This window comes from Engystomops pustulosus, chromosome 7, assembly GCF_040894005.1.
Source record: "Engystomops pustulosus chromosome 7, aEngPut4.maternal, whole genome shotgun sequence".
In the NCBI taxonomy this organism is placed as follows: Eukaryota; Metazoa; Chordata; class Amphibia; order Anura; family Leptodactylidae; genus Engystomops; species Engystomops pustulosus.
This window is the reverse complement of record NC_092417.1, coordinates 69227152-69251683: the sequence shown is the minus strand read 5'-3', so window position 1 is coordinate 69251683 and position 24532 is coordinate 69227152. Positions and strand designations below refer to the sequence as shown.

At 42.1% G+C, this 24532-nt stretch overlaps 1 protein-coding gene across 5 annotated transcripts in view; it reads left to right on the top strand.

The window, feature by feature from the left end:
* The window catches only part of UNC79 (unc-79 homolog, NALCN channel complex subunit), a 110577-nt gene that overhangs the window by 67885 nt on the left and 18160 nt on the right, over positions 1-24532 (top strand). For 4 of the 5 annotated variants that reach the window (XM_072116308.1, XM_072116306.1, XM_072116309.1 and 1 more), the window contains 14 exons: positions 4782-4944; positions 5260-5412; positions 6078-7211; positions 8254-8361; positions 9853-9969; positions 14815-14898; positions 15160-15262; positions 16791-16931; positions 17013-17051; positions 19032-19144; positions 19498-19583; positions 21061-21234; positions 21326-21394; positions 22350-22460. In XM_072116308.1, the coding sequence (XP_071972409.1) occupies positions 4782-4944; positions 5260-5412; positions 6078-7211; positions 8254-8361; positions 9853-9969; positions 14815-14898; positions 15160-15262; positions 16791-16931; positions 17013-17051; positions 19032-19144; positions 19498-19583; positions 21061-21234; positions 21326-21394; positions 22350-22460 (2595 nt within the window). The remainder of the gene's footprint in view (positions 1-4781; positions 4945-5259; positions 5413-6077; positions 7212-8253; positions 8362-9852; positions 9970-14814; positions 14899-15159; positions 15263-16790; positions 16932-17012; positions 17052-19031; positions 19145-19497; positions 19584-21060; positions 21235-21325; positions 21395-22349; positions 22461-24532) is intronic. The other variant, XM_072116307.1, reaches the window with a different exon arrangement.

Sequence of the window (24532 nt, the reverse complement as noted above, 5' to 3'; positions counted from 1 at the left end):
TACCTAAAGAATTTCCCCCTCAATTTGAAGAAGAAATGGGAGGTGGACTTGGGACCCATCTCAGATGACCAATGGGAGGGAATTTTAGCATCAGTTCCTCAGGTGTCAACGTCTGAGGCCCTAAGGATTTCACATATGCACATGTTCTGGGGATGCGCATTCCTGGGTTGCTTCTGGAGTGGAGTGCTTACATATCTGGAAAGCATATTTCAACTGACTATTCCCAAGAATCCTATACAATGTGTCCTGGGATATGTTGAGGAACTACCGGGTAATGAGAGTCTCAGATTAGCGCTCAAAAGATCACTATATCAAGCTAGGAAGCTGATAGCTCAAAAGTGGTTGAGCCCAGACCCACCTACCTTAAAAGAATATAAGGACAAAATGATTAGACTCCTTCAAATGGAAAAAGGGGTTTATCTTAAGAGGAAAGCTATTAAAAAATTTGATAAGATTTGGGGAGAGTGGCCGGGGGTGAGTTCGTGATATATTGACTATAGAATGAGGAATTGTTAAAATGTGACATTATATCCTGAAATCGATTAGAAATTGTTCTTTGATAACCAGGCTTCTTACTGTCTGTAAAAAGTTCATTGAGTGAACCGTAAAGCAATATACTTATGAGACTATATGTGTAACCAGGTGGGGAGGGGGGGTTGTTGGAAGGGAGGGGGTGGGGATACTGTTTTAATGTATGTAAAACTTGAAAATGTTTAATAAAAAATTTATTTGATTTAAAAAAAAAAATTACACACACAAAAGGAAACACTAAACAGACAAATCCACATAAAATACGCAAGAAAAATGCTCATAAAAACTTCTTGTATTGGATGCAGATTTTATCAGTGGGTTCACTGCCTTTCTGTGAGTGCTCAGTTGTAAGCTTACCTTATAAAAAACTTTCAGGAAGCCTAACAACATGGTGCAGGATTAAACCATGTTTATCTATTCCAGAAGGAACAGAATCCCAACTGTAGACAATTGGGAGTGCAATACACAGCCCCCCCAGTAACATATAGATATATACACAGCCCCCCCTAGTAACACATAGGTATATATACAGCACCCCCAGTAACACATAGATATATACACACCCCTTACCATAACACATAGATATACAGCTTCCCCCCTGTAACACATAGGTACATACACAGCCCCCCGAGTAACACATAGATAATAATAATAATTCTTTATTTATATAGATACATACACAGACCCCCAGTAACACATAGATATATACACAGCCTCCCCCCTGTAACACATAGATGTATATACAGCCCCCCAGGTAGATATAGACACAGCGCCCCATTACAGATAGATATATACAGGCAGTCCCCGGGTTACATACAAGATAGGGTCTGTAGGTTTGTTCTTAGGTTGAATTTGTATGTAAGTCGGAACTGTATATTTTATCATTGTAATCCCAGCCAGAATTCTTTGGTCTCTGTGACAATTGGATTTTAAAAATGTTGGGTTGCCATAAGAATCAATATTAACACTAAAGCTTCATTACAGACACCTGTGATAACAGTTACAGCTGACCATTGTAGCCTAGGACTAAAGTATAATAAATGACCAATATCCAGAGGTCCGTATGTAACTAGGGGTCATATGTAAGTCGAGTGTTCTTAAGTAGGGGACCGCCTGTACACAGCCCCCATAACACATAGATATGTACACAGCCTCCTCCCCCAGTATCACATAGATATATACCGTCCCCCAAAAAATGCATTGATTAATACACAGTCCTCCTAATAATGCATAAACATATACACAGCCCTTCAGCAGCAATAAATAAATACAACCCATTCCGAGAAATAGATTTATATAGCCATCCCCAGAATACATTGTATTATATTGAACATATTGGTGCTCATTTACTAAGGGTCCGAATGCCGCGCTTTCGTCTGGTTTCCCGAATATTTTTTTCTTTTGCTCTAAATTGCCCCAGGTTTTTGGCGCACGCAATCGATTGTGGCGCACCTGCGGCAGCTTGCACGCAACAGAAATCGCGTGCCCGTCAGACAACCCGATGAATTCGGACAAACTGCGGAATTTAAAAAAGGAAATGTGTCGCAAGATCAAGCACCCACATACACCAGGAAGAAGATGGTGAACTCCGGCGGACCGCAGCGCAGCAGCGACACATGCAGGAACTCGGACCCACGATCTTAGTGAATATATGCAAAAGAAGAGAAAGGGGATGCACAAAAGTGGCCGATACAAAATATACTTTATTGAGAAAATTAATCAAAAGCAAAATAGAGACACACACAGAATAATGAGACGGGGGGAGAGAAGATCTCCCCCCGCCTGACCTACCTCATTCACTTTGATTTTTGTCATTGGATCACATTGAATTTCTACTTGTTTTTTTTTTTTTAAGGTATTGTACATATTGTTTTTCAGGACTACTTACATTTTGCGTGTAGAAAAAGGGGGTTACCAGAGGGTTTTGAGGAAGTGGTGTGGGTTGCTTCTGAGTCTGGGACTTGGTTCCCTCTCCCAGTGGGAGTTATTGTGCCGTATTGTGACACATTTTTAATTGTTTTTATTCTGTGTGTGTCTCTATTTTGCTTTTGATTAATTTTCTCAATAAAGTATATTTTGTATGGGCCGCTTTTGTGCATCGCCCCTCTTCTTTTGCATATAGAGTCTATTTGGATGCATTTGGCCTCAGTACATACCTTTCATACTCTTTCTGCTGTGCCGTTCCTCTTTTTGTGGCGATCTTAGTGAATCGCGACGGACAAGAATCCTCGTCGGACAACGCACCGCGGGATCGCGACGGGACCAGGTAAGTAAAGTCTATCATCCACCGTCTGGTTCTCTGGTCCGGCTGTTAAAATAGCAGATCCAGAAATATTGTTGGCATGTGGGGTGGCATGTGACCAACCGGTTTTCCCACTGTTGGTGGGGACCTTTTTAAGGGCAAAGTGGTGGGGGCCCGAGGACACGCACCTGTGTGCCCACCTTATAATCCGGCCCTGGCTACGTGTGTCATGATTATGTAAGATCCACCCACGCATTGATGACAGTAGAAAAGATTGCGCTTAAATATTGTGACTAAACAAGCCATGGTATGTGCAGTGCTGGCCCAGATACAAGACACCCATGGGCACTGGGAAGGCATCTACATAAAACTAGCAACTTCTTTAAAGGGAACCTGTCACCAGATTTTACCCCAATAAACTACCATCATCCTCACTTAGGGTATGTAATGTCCTTTTACCCATTTACCCTGCCTGATTGGGCAGTTTCCCCCTCTGCATAAGTGGATAGAGCCTCTGACCAAAAGAAGATAGCGATAAAGTACGGTGGAGGGATGGTTGTGGTATCTGTAATATTAGAGGGTTTGCTTTAGTAGGGGATCCCTTGTATTCTCCCTTGTAGTATTTTTCTTATATGTGTCCCCCCATATTTTTGCCGTACAAATTGCATTTCTGCTATATGACCCGGGGTGTGTATGCGCATACCCCTGAGTTTGATCTTGTTTTTATCCAGTCTGCCCATTATCATGCAGACACAGACCTCTCCTTCATATGGCGGCTGGATATGTTAATTGCCAGACCCAGGTCACCATTATTCCATATATCTGTCATCTCTGATTTGAGTCGCTGACGCAAAAGTGCACCGGCTGTCCTTCATTTGTCACACAGCCGTCAGCGTGTCGCCTGGTAGGACAGCTCACCAATGACCACAGAGAATAAATTTACAAAACTAATGATGGGCAGACAGCTGATCTAAGCCATGCAATCACTGTAGCTCTGGAAATGTGCTATTTTAATAGGAAAAGTTACTTGATGTGGCAGTTTATGTTTCCATATAGAGGCTTCTACTTGTATCTATGTAATGGGTAATACACTGAAATTTCTGCTTGCTAAAGTGAATGTTTGCAATAAGAAAATGTTACAATGTAACCTTATTGTAATAGCATGCCATCAGTGCTGCACCCTCACCATTCTATGGATAGATCAGAAGCCCGGAAACACCTTTACGTTCCAGCTAGTAAGAGCTGTATCATTGGTTATATATCACAGCTATTAGCAAAATTTGCAGTTCTTGCAGCTTCAGTAGTGGAGGCACAAGCACGCTCCTGGTTGGATATTATAGCTGTCAATCAGCTGTGTAAGCACAACTGAATAAAAAAGGTTTCCTTCCACATGCACACAAACATTGGGGGTATTTATCATATGTCATATGATATTGGCCATGCCCCCTGTCCTGGCGAATATATCAAAAGGCATAGACTGCCTGCTGGGGAGAACTATGCCAGGTTGTTTGCTGGTTTTTAGAAAGTGTGAAGGGACGGGGCAGGAACGCCCAGTCCATCAGCGCCAAAAATAATTGCCATTTGCTGCAGTGTGCAAGAAATTGCGAAAACTAGCGTAGTAGCACCGATATATTTCATTGTTTTTTGACCTTGTGCTGTCTGTTCATTGGATAACACATGGGCAAATTCATTTCTTTTGGCTCATGCACACAGATGTGGTTTCCTTGGACTTGTGTGCAAGCTGTCTGTCTGAACCATAGAACTCAGAGCCAGCTCTATGCCTGCCTGTTATTGGCATCTTGGGCTGTCATTGGTGTGTGAATAAACTTCAACCCACTGATGAAACACAGGCTGCAAACAGAAGGCCTCCAATCCATTGTTTGTGGCCCAAGCAGCAGACCTTGTGTGTTTGTAGTTCACTGAATTTAAAGAGAGATCTACACTGTAGTTTAAGAAAGTCTATTAGAATGTTCTTATTACAAATTGATATTTTATTGTTTTGTGGCAGTATCCGTACCGGGAAGCTGATCTTGGGAAGATTGTACTCCATCTTATTCACATTACAGTGAACACATTGAATGCTCAGTATCACAGTTGTAAACCGCACGCGACAGCTGGCCCCCTGTACAGCGACAACAGCAATATCAGTCGATACAGCGAGAAGGAGAAAGGTGATTTCTTTGTGAGAATTTACATGCTATTTTAGCTCCAACAGGAGTTGCTACTTAGCTTTCCTACACATATGATTTGTAAAGTGCTATGGAATATGATGGCGTATAGAAATAAACATTATCATTGTTATTTTTTTACATCGCTGGCTTCAATATGACTCCATAACTTAATACATATATCCTGTAGGAAAGCTTGGCACAATTCCCCTTGCCACTATTATACCATCCAATGCAATGTTGTCCCATCTTGAAACTATACATTAGATTTTCTAAGTTTGATCCACATTAGATCCTTCTTGTTTTGCCCATCTGCAGCTGAGGAAGACAGCGTCTTTGATGAGTCTGACATTCACGAAACACCCACAGGAGCCTGTAATAAGGAGTCACAAACTTTCTTTGCACGTCTGAAGAGGATTGGAGGGAGCAAGATGGTGAAATATCAACCAGTAGAGATGAGCGGACAGAGAAGTATGAATAAGATGTTAATGATTTTTGTTATTTATATAGGGGATCTGGGAGGACAGACTAAACTTCTTTGTGTAAACCTTATAATGGGGCTTGAAGTTTAGCGACCCGGTGGAAACCCGGATGGTAGGAGGTTATAATATAGCCTAAAAATACAAAAAGTCCATTTCTGTGCTAAGCCTAAAAAGAAAAAGACCATTTCTGTTCCAAACCATGGTGCATAGAATAAAGGTGGGAGGATGAGAAATGGTAGAGGAAACAAGAGCAGAGCTCCTAATGCTATATTAATAAACCAGACACAATAAGCATACCTGGTAAAGTTCAAAAATTGATGTTGCAATCTATTTTTCATGAATCCTCACAAACTTTAGTCTATGTGCTGTCCATTAAACAAAACAAAACTGTGAAACAGAAGCACGCCTTTGGCCTAACTGATTAGCCAAATTATCAGGTCTCAACTGGTTGGGTAATAGGCAAAACTCCAAATAACGCTGATGAACAGAAGGGAAAGTAATGAAGTTATTCAAGTTAACAGTAAAGAAGTGTCAAAAGAATTTTCTTTGGATCCAGTGTTTATAATTAATATTTTTGGTACTTTCCAGTATTAATAAATTTTACTTTTCTACAATGCCTTTCATTTTTTGAACTCCTTCCTTTCTCTTTTGCAGGCGAAATAGAATTAGCAGAATACAGAGAATCTGGAGACAGTATCCTGCGCTGTGTAAGAGAAGAAACCATTCAGAAGAAAAGGCTGCGTTCTCTCAAGCAGAAGTCCTTAGATATTGGCAATACAGACTCTTTGTTATTCACTTTGGATGAGCACCGACGGAAATCATGCATAGACCGGTGTGACCTTAGTCACAGCCAAAAGATGAACGACTATGCACAGTCACGTCAGAACTCTTCCACCAAGGCAGATAATGTAGATCCCAATGAGGAGCCATTAGAAAGGGAGAGCAGCAATGAGGTCAGGAGACCCGTTATACCAGAGGTGAGACTGAGTTGCATGGAGACCTTTGAGGTTAAGGTGGATTCTCCAGTGAAGCCTTCTTCTCCAAAAGAAGACTTGGATTTAATAGATTTGTCCTCAGACTCCACCTCAGGCCCAGAAAAACAATCCATATTATCCACCTCTGACAGTGACTCTTTGGTGTTTGAGCCTCTACCTCCCCTTAGGATTGTGGAGAGTGATGATGAGGAGTTCCAGCTCATCAATAGTGGAAACATTGTGGTTTCGGCGAGTTCAACTCCCATCAGTGCATCTGTGCTTAGCCTCAGTATGACTCCATTGGTACAAGTGAGTATAGAGGATTGCTCAAAAACTTTCTCTACTGATGATTTCTGCTACAGTCCAGGATTACAAATAGAAGAAATCTCTTCCCAAGGTGGAGAAGATCAAAAAGAACTCGCCAAACCATTTGATCTTCTAGAGGTCTCCACTGGGAGCCCACTCACTCTCAAGCAGAAGAGAGACCAGCTGCGCAAGTCTAACGCTCTTGCTGACATGTCAATGGATGACACCTCTGAGGACATGGTGGAAGAAATCAAGTCTCCTGTCAAAAGTTTCCATCTCAGTGTCCCAGAAGATACTGAAAACCAAGCAGACAGTGAAAAGCCTGATGCAAGCACAGAATCTGATCCAGAACAAAGTGTAGAACCAAAGGAAGAGACAGAGGAGTTCAAGATACAAATAGTCCCCAGGCAACGGAAGCAAAGAAAAATAGCAGTCAGTGCAATCCAGAGAGAATATCTGGATATCACATTTAACATCCTGGACAAACTGGGAGAGCAGAAAGATACAGGTAATCTCTTATGCAATCCTAAAATATATTACTTTGTATCAAGCTCCTTAAGGGTCGCTCAATGTCTTAAAAAATGGGGCGGGTCCGCATATAGATTTCTACGCGTCCACAGAGTAACATAGGAAACCATTCAGCTGCAGAATATGAAAGCAAATAAATAAGACATAGATGGCATATTCCATCCCTGCCTTTGTGATCAATATATACACAGTGCTACTGAGTGCCATGTTTACAGGTCAGAAAGCTATAGTGCCAGGTACTGCTGTGGTCTTGGCATTGACCTGATCACCTGGTGATCACCTGGGGTGTTAAAGTAAATCTACCATCGAAACCAAACATAATAAACAAGGGGCACAGATCCAGGCACCATGACAGTGGTAATCCTCTTATATTTCTTATCTATGAGAAGGTTAATAATGCTTGATTTTGATGGTAGGTTTCCTTTAACAGACATAGATCAGACTTTTAGTGTAGTGGCAAAGCTCTATTTTCCCTTGAAACTTTCTGCTTGATTTTGCTTTTGACTATATAGGTGGTGATACTATATTTTAACTAAAATATACACAAATAAAAAACATGAAACACCACTGGTAGCTTTGTCCCGACCAATGACCCAAAACTATTTATAAAAATGTCCAAAGTCTTAATTTGTATATGTCTTAGCAGCACTTTGCTATGTTAAAATGGAACAATTATTTGCTTTAATTAATATTCTCCTGTATTTCGTAAAGAAAGAATATACAAAGACATACAAGCAAAGTTTATTTTATTGCCAAAAAGACACAAATATCTTTCTTATCTGTACTAAAGAAAAACTATGCCTGGTCATTAACTGGAAGGATATGACCTGCACAGGAAATAGATAACAACTGAAGACGTAGGTTCTGCCAAGTTCTCTTGCCCTGTATCGGACTGTGGTACTTGAGCCTTGAGTTAGACTGTAGTAGTGTGACCAAGGAATTCCATCCAAAGACAAGTTGTTCTACATTGCTTACCATCCTCACTGTCAGACACAACTTGACTACACTTTTTTTCCCTCCAGAAACTGATAACAAAGAGCTGGCAATTTTGGAGATGCCTCGAGAATCATCTTCTGCTCCCACCTTGGAAGCTGGCGTTCCTGAGCCCAGTAGTCGTTCATCTCTTGCAAGTAGGTTGCTCATATACTGATATGAGGAAGAATTCTTGTTGTCAGTCCGGACATTTGTATAAAACATTTTGTTATCGTCGTGTTTTGGTAAAAGGTGACATGGATGAAATATGTATATTGACAAGTTCTACAACTTATCAATATACTTTTGTTTCTGCGGTGTCCCACTTACTGAGATATTCTTTTGAACAAAGAACTGTCCTTAAGTCTTCAGCTCAGAAGGGCCCACATTTATCAAAACGATGTGCAGTCTGCCTGTGAAGTGTGCAGGGTGCACCAGATTCATCACCACTGGTGCCCGTCTTCATGAATTCGGTGGTCCCTTGCATTGCTTGCGAAGTGTTCATGTTGCAGAATTATGGCACAGACATCAGTAATAAATGTGGCGCAAACTTTGCACTAACTCGCCCCTTTAGGTGCACATTGTTTCTGTCTTATGGAATACAGTGCAGCCACAACACAAAACTGGCAGAGACACTTTATAAATACAGGAGCAAGCAGTTTGCACTTCTTTTCAGTGAAAAGTCAGACAGAAAACTGGCAAAAACATTTTAATAAATGTGGGCCAATGTGTATTTTTTCTGGTCTATCTTTTTTCTGGTCTATCTTTAACATGGAGCGTCCAACACACTTTTGTCAGACTTGCATGTTAAATCTGGAGCACGGTCCGACTGAGCATCGGAACGCCCCCTAATTTGTGTGGCATGGTGCCTAGTGCAGCTGTACCACAAAACGGTCTTGTGCGACATTTTTGTGGTGCAGACACTTCTTAAATACCTGTACAAGTAGTTTACACTAAAAAGAACATGCAAAGTCCACCAAAACTGGTGTACAGCCCTCAGTAAATGTGCCCCAGAGAGTTCTTTAAAAAGATGTTGAAGCACATAGTAAGGCTTCATGCACACAACCATAGACAGAGGCTGTGAGTTAGCTGCACAAACTGCTGCTAGCTCATAGCCTTCTATTGGGCACATTCTTGGTGTTGTGCGTGCAAGTGCCTCACAGCGTCTTGAATGTGCTGACCAGCTGAAAAGTGACATATGCAGGGTGAGGGCCACTCACCCATCTCAAGTCAGACGGGCTGCAGACAGTGACAGCCCATGGTTTGCTGAATGCATGCACACATAGTGGTGTGTATAAGGTCTCAGTGATAATAAATCTTTACTTACAGCTGGATAACCCAAATTACTGTTTCATTGAATTCTATTCACAGTATCTCATATGTGTGGTCAAAGTCAGCTTACAGTATACCCTACCCCGAAAAAGGCAGAACTTTTTATTTTTTTTTAGCACAGCTTGTGATGGCAGACAGGGTGGTCAATGTTTGAAGCAGCCTTATCCAAATAAGGATATAAAGATATTGATAAGAAATAGGATTCCATACAAAACTGTACATATTTTAAGGGAAAACAAAAGCACTATTGTGAAGCATCTGTGATCCAGAACAGCTGCTTCTTCCTAATATATCATAATATATTTATGTCCATGAAGCGCAATATAGGCAAATGAAAAGGGGCTCACTTGGTGCGCTTACTATGGCCCAGCTCATGAAGAGGCAGCTCGAACAACAATCCAGTGCACCCCAAAACATCAGTACCTGGGATCCGGGTAGGTGAAGAACAACTCACCCCACTCATGACCACCACAAATCATGCAACATCACATATTCCTCTGATACAGAGGCTGCAAATCTGTTGTGTGCAATTGAATAAAGGACATAATCCTCATACAAATAATATGTGATAGAAATGGTTAGATGTAGATCAGTATGGTTATTAATCAACATTGTAAGTACTGAACCATTTCCATATGTTGTCCTGTGGTATGAACCTGCTTTATTATTTTACTGACAAAAGTTGGTATAAATAATAAAAACCGGAAATGTCACTGAAAGTGTGTATTTTATTCATCAAGCTTGTAACTTAATCATCATTTTACATACAAAAATAATGCTGTACAGTTTACATGTTATTCCAGAGCCATACTGGCTATTCTTCTGTTAGAATCACTGTGTATATACAGTAAAAATGTTTATCCTGTAATGATCTTGCATTATATATCCTCTGTTGCTGTAGAGCTGCACTCATGATTCTGCTGGTGGAGCCATCGTATACATACAATACATAACTTATCACTTACTGATCCTGAGTTACATCCTTCATAATACTCCACAGCTTCACTCATGATTCTGCACTAAACTCCTTGAACAGAAGTAAAAACATACATAACCAAAGCACAGAACCAGAATTCCAGGAGGACAAAGTTTATTGAAGAAAATACACACATCTTATACATCACTTTTCTAAAATGCACAATAAAGATAACATAAGAGCTATAATAGAAGAACCAACCAAATCAGGGAAATTTTTGCCCAAAAATTATTATATTTAATAATATTAAAATATTACAATAATATCCTATTACTAGAGTTAATGGAGCATGCTACTGGATGATCCAAGCATGGGCCCTGCGAAGGAAACCTTGGCTTTTCGGACCCCTGAGGAGTACTCAAGGTCACTTGGTTATCCTTTTATAGACACTCCCAGAACGCACAGGTTCTGAGAGGCGCAGGAAGTGATTTAAAGTTGTCCACAACTTTTATTTATGGCAGAACAATAAACCACAACCCTGAATGGCTATAAGACCCCTTTTCTATCCTCAGTGAAATAGAATCTTATCAACCCAATTTTAGCTACCACCAGTTCTTCTTTGATTTAAGCCCGGTCTGTAACGGGATTATATAGGGTGAGGAACAAACACGGTAGCATTTATGTGAGCAAGACACGGACGTTTGGCTTCGGTATCGAGATAAAAGACCAACACAGATTAATTTTCAGAATTAATTGCCTTAATACATGCAATAGATACAATACAGATATATACAGTTAAGGGGAGTACAAAATACAAAAGGTAGCACTACAAGTATCAGCAGCTCAGTAAGTTAGTTACCTTGAGTGGGCCAAATGGAACCCGAAAGTCCACACCTCAAGATCTTCCTTGATGGTATAATGGGTTCCCAAACAAAGACTATGTGGCCTCATAGGTGTCTGATTGTATCAGGTGCAGACACATCTCTGCCCACCCCCAGGAGCGGTAATGGGTCCCTCCTACCTGGTATTACATCCCGAATAGAGATGAGCGAGCACTAAAATGCTCGAGTGCTCGTTATTCGAGACAAACTTTTCCAGATGCTCGAGTGCTCGTCTCGAATAACGAGCCCCATTGAAGTCAATGGGAGACTCGAGCATTTTTCAAAGGGACCATGGTTCGGGAATAAAATGTGTTAATTAATTGAAAAAGAATGTCTTCTGATAAGTTATCAGATGTATACAAACATCTGCAATCCATTCTTCACTGTTCCGCGCGTATATTATCTCCCGACAAGTTAGCAGATGTGAAGAACAGTGAAGAATAGAATAAAAACAGTGAACACAGGATCATTTAAGTGACAGTGAAGAATAGATTGCAGATGTTCGGCACATCTGCTTACTTGTCGGGAGATACGATGTCCCGGGATCCGCTGCTCTTCTTTCACTGAAGTCTCCCCGATCTCTCCGTGCTGCCCCATGTCTCCGTGCTGCCCCATGTCTCCCTGCTGCCCGATGTCTCCCTGCTGCCCCATGTCTCCGTGCTGCCCCATGTCTCCGTGCTGCCCCATGTCTCCGTGCTGCCCCATGTCTCCGTGCTGCCGCCCCATGTCTCCGTTCTGCCGCCCCATGTCTCCGTTCTGCTGCTCCCCTATGTCTCCGTTTTGCTGCTCCCTTATGTCTCCGTTCTGCTGCTCCCCGATGTCTCCGTGCTGCCGCCCCATGTCTCCGTTCTGCTGCTCCCCTATGTCTCCGTTCTGCTGCCGCCCCATGTCTCCGTGCTGCCGCCCCATGTCTCCGTTCTGCTGCTCCCCTATGTCTCCGTTCTGCTGCCGCCCCATGTCTCCGTGCTGCCGCCCCATGTCTCCGTTCTGCCGCCCCATGTCTCCGTTCTGCTGTCGCCCCATGTCTCCGTTCTGCTGCTCCCCGATGTCTCCGTGCTGCCGCTCCATGTCTCCGTTCTGCTGCTCCCCTATGTCTCCGTTCTGCTGCCGCCCCATGTCTCCGTGCTGCCGCCCCATGTCTCCGTTCTGCTGCTCCCCTATGTCTCCGTTCTGCTGCTCCCCTATGTCTCCGTTTTGCTGCTCCCCGATGTCTCCGTTTTGCTGCTCCCCGATGTCTCTGTGCTGCCGCCCCATGTCTCCGTTCTGCTGCTCCCCTATGTCTCTGTTCTGCTGCTCCCCGATGTCTCCGTTCTGCTGCCGCCCCATGTCTCCGTGCTGCCGCCCCATGTCTCCGTTCTGCTGCTCCCCTATGTCTCCGTTCTGCTGCTCCCCTATGTCTCCGTTCTGCTGCCGCCCCATGTCTCCGTGCTGCCGCCCCATGTCTCCGTTCTGCTGCTGCCCCATGTCTCCGTTCTGCTGCTCCCCTATGTCTCCGTTCTGCTGCCGCCCCATGTCTCCGTGCTGCCGCCCCATGTCTCCGTTCTGCCGCCCCATGTCTCCGTTCTGCTGCTCCCCGATGTCTCCGTTCTGCTGCTCCCCGATGTCTCCGTTCTGCTGCTCCCCGATGTCTCCGTTCTGCTGCTCCCCGATGTCTCCGTTCTGCTGCTCCCCGATGTCTCTGTGCTGCTCACCGTGTTCTTCAATGTGTTCTTCACACATATATATTGTTCTTCACATACTATTTTGTTCGCACCGTTCCGCGCGTATCTCCCACAAGTAAGCAGATGTGCCGAACATCTGTAATCTATTCTTCACTGTGTTTTTCACTGTGTTTTTCACTTAAATGATCCTGTGTTCACTGTGTTCACTGTTTTTATTCTATTCTTCATTGTTCTTCACTGTGTTTTTTTAATTAAATGCTCGATCTCGAGCAGGGGAAATACTCGTCCGAGCAACGAGCCGTTTCGAGTACCTTAATACTCGAACGAGCATCAAGCTCGGACGAGTATACTCGCTCATCTCTAATCCCGAACATTGGAGAAGTCATAGCTTCTCAAGGGGAAGTCGTAGGGTCATGCTTCTGGTATCATTGGATCCGGCAGATTCCCTGGATCGCATTGGTCCTATCCAGAGATATTTATGTCTCTGGAACCAAGGATGCTAGAGCATCGGGGGTTGGCCCCTATGATACCCGGTAGAGAACAAATCCAAAAATGTAGTTGCCCTTAGGCTAAGATGGACCATAACTCCATAACTGTCCCTAATGAACTTATTGGTTTAAGAGTTTTGGAGGGAAAATGGAGGGAAGCGTCAGAGTCGCCATGACTGGGGCCATCCTTTGAAGCCCGGCACCCTACCGAGCCAAGTAACACTCTGCTAGCTCCATTAGGATAATTAAGCTGAGGTTGGGGGGAAGTGGGGGATTTGAGTAGTATAAAGGCCTCCCTCTCCTAGGCCCTATTTATCACAGGCCCCAAATAGCTTCAATCTTCTGAACAGTAATGTGTTTCTAATACACACACTTCTCTAGTCTGAGTGATAAGTTGGCCTTTTCAGTGAATTCCTACCATGTGGGAAGAGCAGAGGCCCTCCAAAGAGAAGTGATAAAAAAAGAATTGCTACTGATCCTGCAAAAAAACAACCTCTTGTACAGTAACAACAGCAGAAAATTGAAAAAGTGAAGTGCTCAGAATAATGATAATGAGAAAAGAGAAAACTAGGCACAATACAGGTCATATAATGATGTCATAGTGTTATTACACATATACACTGTACTGTTGACTTATGCTGATATTGTTGAACTCTTCTGTATATTTTATTCATGTGTATTATTCAGACTGTAACTCAGTATCAAAATTAGGTTGTACTGGTACCAAAAGTACTCAATTCAATTCATTTGATGTGCATTTCATCTCTCCAGTGTGAGTAACCTAAATTCCGTATTCAGAATAGAAATCTAATAGCTGTTCCACCTGTTTCAGGAGATGTACACAGCACTTTGAATTTTTGCGGAGGAGCATAGAAAAACATAAAAATGTAGTTTTCTCCCAGATGTATGAAATTTAAGATTGAACTAGTTTGTATAAATATCTTAATAAGGACTTAAGTTTCCATTCCTAGGTAGTATTTGTAGGTTAACTTTATATCAAACTAACTTAACAGGGTTGTGTGGGATGTAAAAAAAAGCTATATATGACTTGGAGGGACTATTAATGCATTAAACATGACACACCTCCTGCGATGCTCCCATTCACCAGAGGCACTGTAGGTCACGGCTGGACCTCTTTACACAGCCATGTGCCTGCTACAGCATTCATTTCAGCTTCTCTAAACAGAGACCACGCACAGTGCCACATGTGAAGGGGAGCACATAGGAGGGGATGTTTATTGTTTTAAAAACCTCCCAACAGCCATATATAGCCTTTTTAAAATTCTGGACAACCCCTTTATTAGTCAATAATTTTTTTTTTTTTTTACTTTAGATGATCCCAAAGCAGCACATGAAGTATTAGGAAGCATTTCTGAGGTTTCAATGGGAAGGACAAGCATACCTTATATTCAGATAGGTGAGTGTGATATGCCTCTACTTAGCAACGGACCAGGATGGTGTCAGGTGAATGTGGACTGGCCATGGGGTGTGACAACAGGCCCTATGCACCTGCTCTACATTCACCACTAGGTGAAGCATTGAATTGTATGTAAGACAGTCAAGTATTAATTCAGAACTTTATTAGAGAGAAAGTACGATTTATCACATAATAACTATCTTTTCACAGTTCAAATATTATAACAGAGCTTTTGCTCACCATCTTGTCTATTTTTTTAAGGCGCAACCAAGTCCAGCCTCCTCTCTGCTCCCAGCATTGTCAGCATGTTTGTGCCAGCACCTGAAGATTTTTCTGATGAGCAGCCCACAGTAATGTCTGACAAGTAAGTGTCTGATGGTATATGGACACTTTATTAGTGCATAATAACGGTTCAGTCCTCTAGATCAGTGATTTTCAACCTTTTTTGAGCCGTGGCACACTTTTTATACTTAGAAAATCCTGAGGCACACCACCAACCGAAATAGCACAAAATGACACTAAAACAGTCATAAAAGGCCCCCTTTACTAATAAAAACCCCCTAGCGCCCTTCCTTTACTAATAAAAACCTCTAGCGGCCTCCCTTTACTAATTAAAAGAACCTAGCGGCCTCCCTTTACTAATTAAAAGCCCCTAGCGGCCTCCCTTTACTAATTAAGAGCCCCTAGCGGCCTCCCTTTATTAATTAAGAGCCCCTAGGGCCTCCCTTTACTAATTAAGAGCCCCTAGCGGCCTCCCTTTACTAATTAAGAGCCTCTAGCGGCCTCCCTTTACTAATTAAGAGCCCCTAGCGGCCTCTCTTTACTAATTAAGAGCCCCTAGAGGCCTCCCTTTACTAATTAAGAGCCTCTAGCGGCCTCCCTTTACTAATTAAGAGCCTCTAGCGGCCTCCCTTTACTAATTAAGAGCCCCTAGCGGCCTCCCTTTACTAATTAAGAGCCCCTAGCGGCCTCCCTTTACTAATTAAGAGCCCCTAGCGGCCTCCCTTTACTAATTAAGAACCCCTAGCGGCCTCCCTTTACTAATTAAGAGCCCCTAGCGGCCTCCCTTTACTAATTAAAAGCCCCTAGAGGCCTCCCTTTACTAATTAAAAGCCCCTAGAGGCCCCCTTTACTAATTAAAAGGCCCTAGAGGCCCCCCTTTACTAATTAAAAGGCCCTAGAGGCCCCCCTTTACTAATTAAAAGCCCCTAGAGGCCCCCTTTACTAATTAAAAGGCCATAGAAGCCTCCCTTTACTAATTAAAAGCCCCTAGAGGCCCCCTTTACTAATTAAAAGGCCCTAGAGGCCTCCCTTTACTAATTAAAAGCCCCTAGAGGCCTCCCTTTACTAATTAAAAGCCCCTAGAGGCCCCCTTTACTAATTAAAAGGCCCTAAAGGCCCCCCTTTGCTAATCAAAAGGCCCTAAAGGCCTCCCTTTACTAATTAAAAGGCCCTAGAGGCCCCCCTTAACTAATAAAAAGCCCCAGCCTCCCTTTACTAATTAAAAAAAAGACCCTAGCTTCCTTCCTTATACAAATAATAACATTATATACTTACCCTTGATGTCTTCTTCCGCGTAACTTCTCTCCTAATGGCGATCCGCCCATCTTCTGTAGCTCCTGCAGCGCGCGGCCCATGTCACGTGACTTACGCGACCTGACGTCAGGTCGCGTCAGTCACATGACATGGGCCGCGCGGTGCAGGAGCTACGGAAGATGGGCGGATCGCCGACACGGGCCTTGTTGGTAAGTATGGGGGCCAAAACACGGGGGCGCGGCGGCAGCACTACACAGGGGCTCCCCGCGGCACACACAACCATGTGCCGCGGCACACTAGTGTGCCGCGGCACACAGGTTGAAAATCACTGCTCTAGATGTTATGTATCTTTGCAGGTGTCATGACTGTGGGGCCATTCTGGAGGAGTATGATGAAGAGACCTTGGGCCTAGCGATAGTCGTTCTCCTGACCTTCATACACTTGAGCCCAGATTTGGCTGCACCCCTGTTGCTTGATATCATGCAGTCTGTAGGGAGGTCAGTATCTTATAAAGTAACTACTAATGGAGACTACAGGTTTCCGCAGCTTCAATCATTGGCCTTTGTCTTCTCTCCTAGGTTGGCATGCAGCACAAGCTTCTCTAACCAGGCAGAGAGGTAATGATTTCAAATGCCTTATATATGTCAAAGAACATCTTTTTCTATAAAAGGGGTTTCCTGAACTTTTTATTGGTGAGGAATCAGTAAAGGGACCACAGCAACTGATTGATCCAGGTCTTGTTTGTTGGCCGCCACTGATTTTACTTGCAAGGAAAAAAACGAAGGTGATCCTACACAGAAAACCGTACATTGGAAAGATTTGCTTTTCTTCACCGAGAAAGATCCTTACAAATACTGCCGTGTGAAAGTGGCCTTATGGTCATCCTAAAAGTTGTTAGAATGTTTCTTTATATTACAAAATATTATTGCTCAGTGTACACAAAAGTACTGGCACCACATTTAGTTTCCCTTCTAAATTGCTATTTGGTAACCAGAAACCAAGTTAATTCCGAATACTTTGGATGTGAGTGGAGCATAACATATTATGTATCTTGAAATCAGTAGCACCATAAGTTTTATACAGTTTCTTACCATTTTCTGTCGCAGAGCTGCTACCTGTCAATGACATCATATAACGAATCATTAATTAATTGGACTCAGGAGAATTCTACACTAATCATCGTGTAATTTAGTCACAAAGAACAATTTATAGGTGTCCCCATCAGCAACAAACAATACAGCAACGTATGCACTCAGAGAACAGACTGTGATGAGAGGTGAAGATCTGATGAGGAAATGCTAAAATATCCGATGGATAATTCATCTCCACAATTACGTCAGTGGCAGTCACCAGAAAAAAGAGCCTTTTGCTCAACTTCTAATTATTAGTCATTATTCCAAGTCTCACTGCTATGAAAGGGTCAAATGCTTCTTGAAGAGGAATTGTATATTTAATCTACAATTATTTTACTTTCAAAGACAAGTGAAAGAAGTCTGTGATTTCCATTAAGGGATTAATGAGGAATTGGACCAATGGCCAATGTTTTGGAAGTCGTAGCTCAAGACCTTGCTATGGTTGCTGCAATCTAATGTTTCAATGCCAAGAGAGAAGTGTTAAAGAAAACCCGTCATGCAAAATAACCCCCTAAACTAAATATATTTTCATAAACTGCCATTAGAGAGCATTGCCTCTATCCCTTCATTGTCCCTCTACATGCCTGTAAACTTAAGCAATGAGGTCCTAAAGCTGTATGCAAAGGACCTGTGAAATGTCCAATGAGTCATTAGCATATTCAAGCTGTCCAGCTTATTCATGAGTGGGCGGCACAGCCACACCCCCAGTGCTTGACTGACAGCTGCTCCATGTAATGGCTGCTCCATGTGCTTGCTGGTGGCCATGCCCCCTGCAGCCTGTGTGTGCATGTGTATAGGAGAGATACAACAGCTCCTTGATGCAGCCATGTTATAGCAGAACATGTCAGGTACTTGTGTAGCTGATGTCTGTGTATTAGGAGGATGCAGCATGTCAGCAGATACAGCACACACTAGCAATGCTTAACTATACATTACACACAGACATGAGCAGGGGGAGGAGAGGGGAGGGGTAACAGGGGTGACATCACTGCCTCTGACCATGTGACCAGCCTCATTTACATAATAAAGAAAAGATGATTTTATAATGTTTAATGTATGAAATAACTATATAAAGGCTGGGATGGGATCCTTGTGAGCTGCTCCAACAGGTAGTAGTGACAGGACAAGTGACACAGACCTGATGACAGGTGTCCTTTAAAGGTCACTTTAAGGAGAAATATTACTCATGCATTTTGGTTTACTGTACATGAAATGGGCAACAATGTATTGCACCACAGAACACAGGGTATTAGAGGGTTTCAGGGAAGTTATTATAGGTGTGCCACCAACACCTACTAAGTACTGTGCTGTTTATTAATAGTATGCAATTAGTCCCTTACCTATCTGAAAATTTTGGACCTATCTATATTGATGTTGAAAGAGGAGATTCGGGATTGTAGCATTGTAACATTGGCCAAAAAGAATAACACAGATATTGAAATTTACATTTCACTTCTTCCCCAGTATGATGATTCCAGGGAACGTAGCCGGAGTAGCCAAACAGTTCCTGCGCTGTGTTTTCCATCAGCTGGCTCCAAATGGCATCTTCTCACAACTATTTCAGAGCAATATCAAAGGTGATATGTCTGTTTTCACTTATTCTCTACATATATACTTGTTATTCTGGTGTCTGTTTGCACATATTCCCTACAACTATACCTGTTATTCTCGTGTCTGTTTGCATATATTTGAGCAGATTTATCAAGCTGTATGAAAGTCAGAATATTTCTAGTTGCCCATGGCAACCAATTACAGCTCAGCTTTTATTTTACCAGTGCTCATGAATATTTTAAAAAGCAGTTGTGATAGGTTGCCATGGGCAACAGAATATTCTGGCTTTCAGACAGCTTGATAAATCTGCCCCATTCTCTAAATCTATACCTGTTACTCTCATAGTACTCACTGGTCACAATTTGATTCCTTTTCACAGATGGCAGCTTTTTACGAACCTTAGCCACGTCACTGATGGACTTCAGTGAACTCAGTTCTTTTGCTGCTTTGAGCCAACTACTTGAGGTAAGAGAGAAAAGAACATTAAGATGGAAAGTTTTCTATGCTGTGAATGTTTTCTTTATTGTAACATTGCTTATATAATACAATTATACAGAAAAACAGACTGTGTTCACACTTCAGTCTCCGTTAGAAGCCTCTGCAGATTCGGTTGCTTTTGTCAGGACAAATAGTGCTTGCAGTGCTTTTTATCTGTCAAAATGACCAAAAGACAACTTTGAATTTTTTAAAAAGAGTGCAAAATAATAAAATTGAGTAGGAATGATGAACAAAACCTGAATGTTCTCACAAATAAACCAGCGGAAGTTCCACAAAGTAGTCCAACGTTTTGTCAAATGTGACAGAACGAGGTTCTAAGATGCATTTAAATTAATAAATAGTTGAACTAATAAAGAAAAAGAATACGAAAATCAAAAACATTTAATCTGTTTGAATGTTATTAAATTTAAAATTCATCCAAAAAGTATAAGATTCATTAGCAATATAAAATAAAATAAAGCGGGGAAGGGGAAGTGCTTCCTCAAAGTGTAACAGCCTGTGAATCTGCAGCACAAAAGGGCTCTGATAAAAAATATAAGAAGATTACCACAGTCACAGTGCCTGGGTCTACAAGTAAGTGTCATAAGGGTTTACCATGCTTGGTTTTGTAGGTTTCCTTGAAGACCTGGTTTTATTTCCACCAATAAAGAGTGGGGGACTTAGGGGCACTGCTTCAGTCAGAGGTGAATCCGGAAGCTTGGGTCCTGGGTTAGTGTGGCTCGGTTTGACATCTACAGTATTCGAAGTCTATTCACTGGCTTGGCTGATCTGGTTGACAGGGTTTGCTGACCTTCTTTTAGAGCACCAAATTGAAGCATAGAAGCCAAGTGGTAACTGTTCTGGCTACAAGAAAAACGGGGCTGAAATTGGTTTGGATGAAGTTTCAGTTGCTGGCCTGAGACATAAAGAGGCTGAGAAAGCTATGGGAAATAGAAGTGGAGTACAACAAAGTTTCTCAATACAAAAGAAAATTTGAACCACAAGCCCCAGGACGTAGAATAGTACATGGTTGGTGCAATAGGCAAATGATTTTAAGTATAAGTTTTCAAAAAAGAAGAAAAATGAGTCCCATGCACTCACCATGAATGTATCAAGCCATGAAGGGAGCAAAAATCATGCCAGACACAGATGAATGACGGATGGTCTATCATTTATCTGTGTCTGGCATGATTTTATGCTGTGCACTTTACACTGTATAGGCTTATATGCTTAGGGTATACATAAAACGTGGTGTGAACCCAGCCTTACTATGGTTCCCATGGCTCTAAACATTTTCTAAATGAAGACAATAAAATTACAAATTTACACATAAAGGATTGATTAAGTAATTGAAAAAGAAACTGTCAAAAATTATTAAAAATGGCATTAATACAGATAAAAGTTTGTAAAGAAAATTTACAAACACCCAGTAAAAGAACAGGATCATAGTTCTCTTCTATTTTAGGGGTTAAACAACAAGAAGAATTTACCAGCTGGTGGCACAATGTTAAGATGCTTGGAAAATATTGCTACATTCATGGAAGCCTTACCTATGGATTCCCCCAGTAACCTGTGGACCACCATCTGTAACCAGTTCCAGACTTTTTTCACAAAATTGCCTTCTGTCCTTCCACTAAAGGTAGATCCATCATCCATCACTGAGAAGTACCACTTTTGTGTGTCTTTATTGATGTATAAGACTGATCTGACAATGGTTTTATTTTGTCCAGTGTTCCTTAGATTCTAGTCTACGAATAATGATTTGTCTCTTGAAGATCCCGACATCGAATGCCACCAGAGTAAGTGAGCACATTCTTCTCCTCTCATGATATCTACTACTACAATGAGGACAATCTAAGGAGCGAACAGCATTTATGCATCTACAAAGTTTATTTACAGAGCCATGTACATAAAAAATTTAAACTTTGTTTCAAAAAACGCACATCAGACCTTTTCGGAGTTGTGACCCCCCAATAGTTTTTATTTTAAAGAGGCATCCACTTCAGTCATGTGTGCATGTGTATTTTTTGCACCAAAAAGTTGCATGTCCATAATTGCATTTTTTTTTTTGCCAAAATGGTGCAGTTATGGAAAGGTGCCATTTTTGGTGTGGAAAATTGTGAAATTAAGGACATGCAACATTTTGGAGCAAGAACAGGCCCATATAGCCAGTAAATTGCCTGCCAGCCCCCAGTATATAGCCAGCCAGCCTCAGTATATAGCCAGCTCCTGCACCAGTATATAGCGAGACAGCCAGCCCCCAGTATATAGCCAGCCAGTACGCAGTACATAGCCAGGCCCCAGTAAACAGCCAGCCGGCACCCAGGATATAGCTAGCCAGCCCCCAGCATATAGCTAGCCAGCCCCCAGCATATAGCTAGCCACCCCACAAGATATAGCCAACCAGCCAACCCCCATGCCAGCACATATAAATAATAAACTCTGTACTCACCTTTCTGATGCCCAGGTCCTCTTCTTGATCCAGTCCCACCTGCAGTGATAAGTCAGTTACTTGAGTATATACAGTACATATTTGATGCCATTATGCATACTAATCATACAGGAATGATAAAAGCTATAGATAAACTTCTCAAGTGGATGGACACCTATAAGGTGTAGAAAAAGACCTCTTAAATCTGCTAGTTACCTAAATGCATCATTAACAGTCAGTGTGAACAGCTGCAGTTGCAATGTGAAGCCATTCTGGAAATGTATATTCTTATAGAAGTGTGATCATTATTGTGCTTATTACAGAGTCTGCTGGAGCCCTTCTCCAAATTGCTGAGTTTTGTCATTCAGAATGGGGTCTTCACCCTGGCATACCTCGTTGAGCTCTGTGGCCTGTGTTACCGAGCATTTACCAAGGTACTTTTGTTCCAGTCATATTATTATCAGCCATGTATGCTTTATGTTTTCTCACTGCCTGTAGCTCATTATGAATGCTGCCATAATAAAAACCCTTTTATAATACCAGGAATGGGGTCAGGGAACCATTTGCCTCAGATGACCAAACAGTACTTAATGTAAAAGAGCAAATAGCAAATAAAGCAAAAAGCAAATAAACGTATCCCTTAAAGCTTTCTCTAATTTATGTTAGAATTTATCCTCTAGCATCAGCCACTATCTATTATTACCAGGCGGTACAGTTACCGAGTCTGCAGAAACATTTTTTGCCATTGCGGTCTCAAAAACTCCTGCTCTTTCTGTCTGGCGGGAAGAGACCACCAAGGACCCTGCTCAAAAATCAAAGATTCTCAGTGAGTCTGCCCTGTATATAGGTAGTGACAATGCCAATGCTTCTTTTGAAGACAGAAATGATCTACTTCCTTGGTGGCCCCTTGCATGTCACAGTTTCTTTTCAGGCGTAGATCAGTTCTGCCAGAGAATTGTACTTTCACCCTAGATAAAGGTGCAAGTCAACAAAACTAGGTTTGAATATCGATCACAGCAGACATGGGAAAAGTAATGCGTGGGGTAAAGTAAAGAAAAATAAAACACTTCAAAAATGTGGCACAAATCAAGTTGTATTTCTGAGACATTTTACTTTTACAGGTTTATCTCCCCCATTATGTGGCAGAAATGAATACTCACATAAGGCTATGTTCACACACTCGATAGTAGTGCCCAAAGCTCTATTTTATTACATAAGAGAATAACAGACACCTAGTAATGATGGTAAAAGGAAGCTTCTCCATCTGTCATTGATTCCTATTGAGTAGCTTTTTTTCCCTTAGGCTATATTCACACTGCCGTTGCCTGCCCGTACCGTACCGTAGCGGGCAACGGCAGTGTACGGGGAGAGGAGGAGGAGGTGAGCGCAGCTCACCCCCGCCCCTCTCCATAGCAACCTATGGCGCACAGCGCCGTATTACGGGAAAAGATAGGACAGGTCCTATCTTTTTCCCGGGTACGGAACGGTACAGTGCCGCACGTGTGCGGCACCGTACCGCTCCCGTAGGGTGCCGTGCGCCCATAGAAGTGTATGGGGGACGTATATCGGCCGTATATACGGCGGCCGTATATACGTCCCCCATACGTTCGTGTGAATATAGCCTTACACTTCTGTAATGTACAATGGCAAAAATCCCTTTGCATAGCATTATTTCTGCTATTATAGTTAATGCAATTAGCACATGTGGTCTAGGAAAAAAAGAAAATAGAATACAAATAAAGGTAAAAACAAACAAACCGCCCTTACAAATTGTGTTAAAAAATGAATTAAAGGAGGTATCCTATATTCTGCATCTATATCTACAGTTGAAGGGTATTTACAATGAAAATTACAGACTTCTCCATTCCTTCTTAGTGGGAAAACATGCTAAATTGACAATGTATTTCCCCCCTTATTTGTCTTTGGAGTTCCGTTGTAGTCAGATTTATTAAAGTGGCTTTGAACTTGATAAATCTCCCGGCGTGACAGTGGCAAAAACCATCATAAGTCACAGAACATAGACCAGGGTAGGGAGTAGCGCCAATTTGCACCAAAAACTGGAAAGTAGCAAATCATGAATTTGGTGCAAGCAGGGTCTATGTCAAAGTGACTTTACACTGTCCTATGTTCATTTTGCACCATAGAAAGTCACAAAAAGCTTTTGTACCACAACTGCACCAAAACAACATCAAACATAGACAAAAAAATCATAAATTGACCCCAGTGACTCCACCAGCAGAATAGTGAGTGCTGCTCTGGGGTATGATAGAAGACGTAACTAAGGATCAGTACAGGAAAAGTAATGTCATACGTGCATAGTGACTCCACCGGCAGAATAGTGACTGCAGGTCTGGAATATAATACAGGATTTAACTCAGTAGCAGTATAATGTATACATACAGTGACTGTACCAGCAGAATAGTAAGTGCAGTTCTGAAGTATGATACAGGATGTAACAAGGGATCAATATAGGATCAGTATGTGAACAGTGACTCCACCAGCAGAA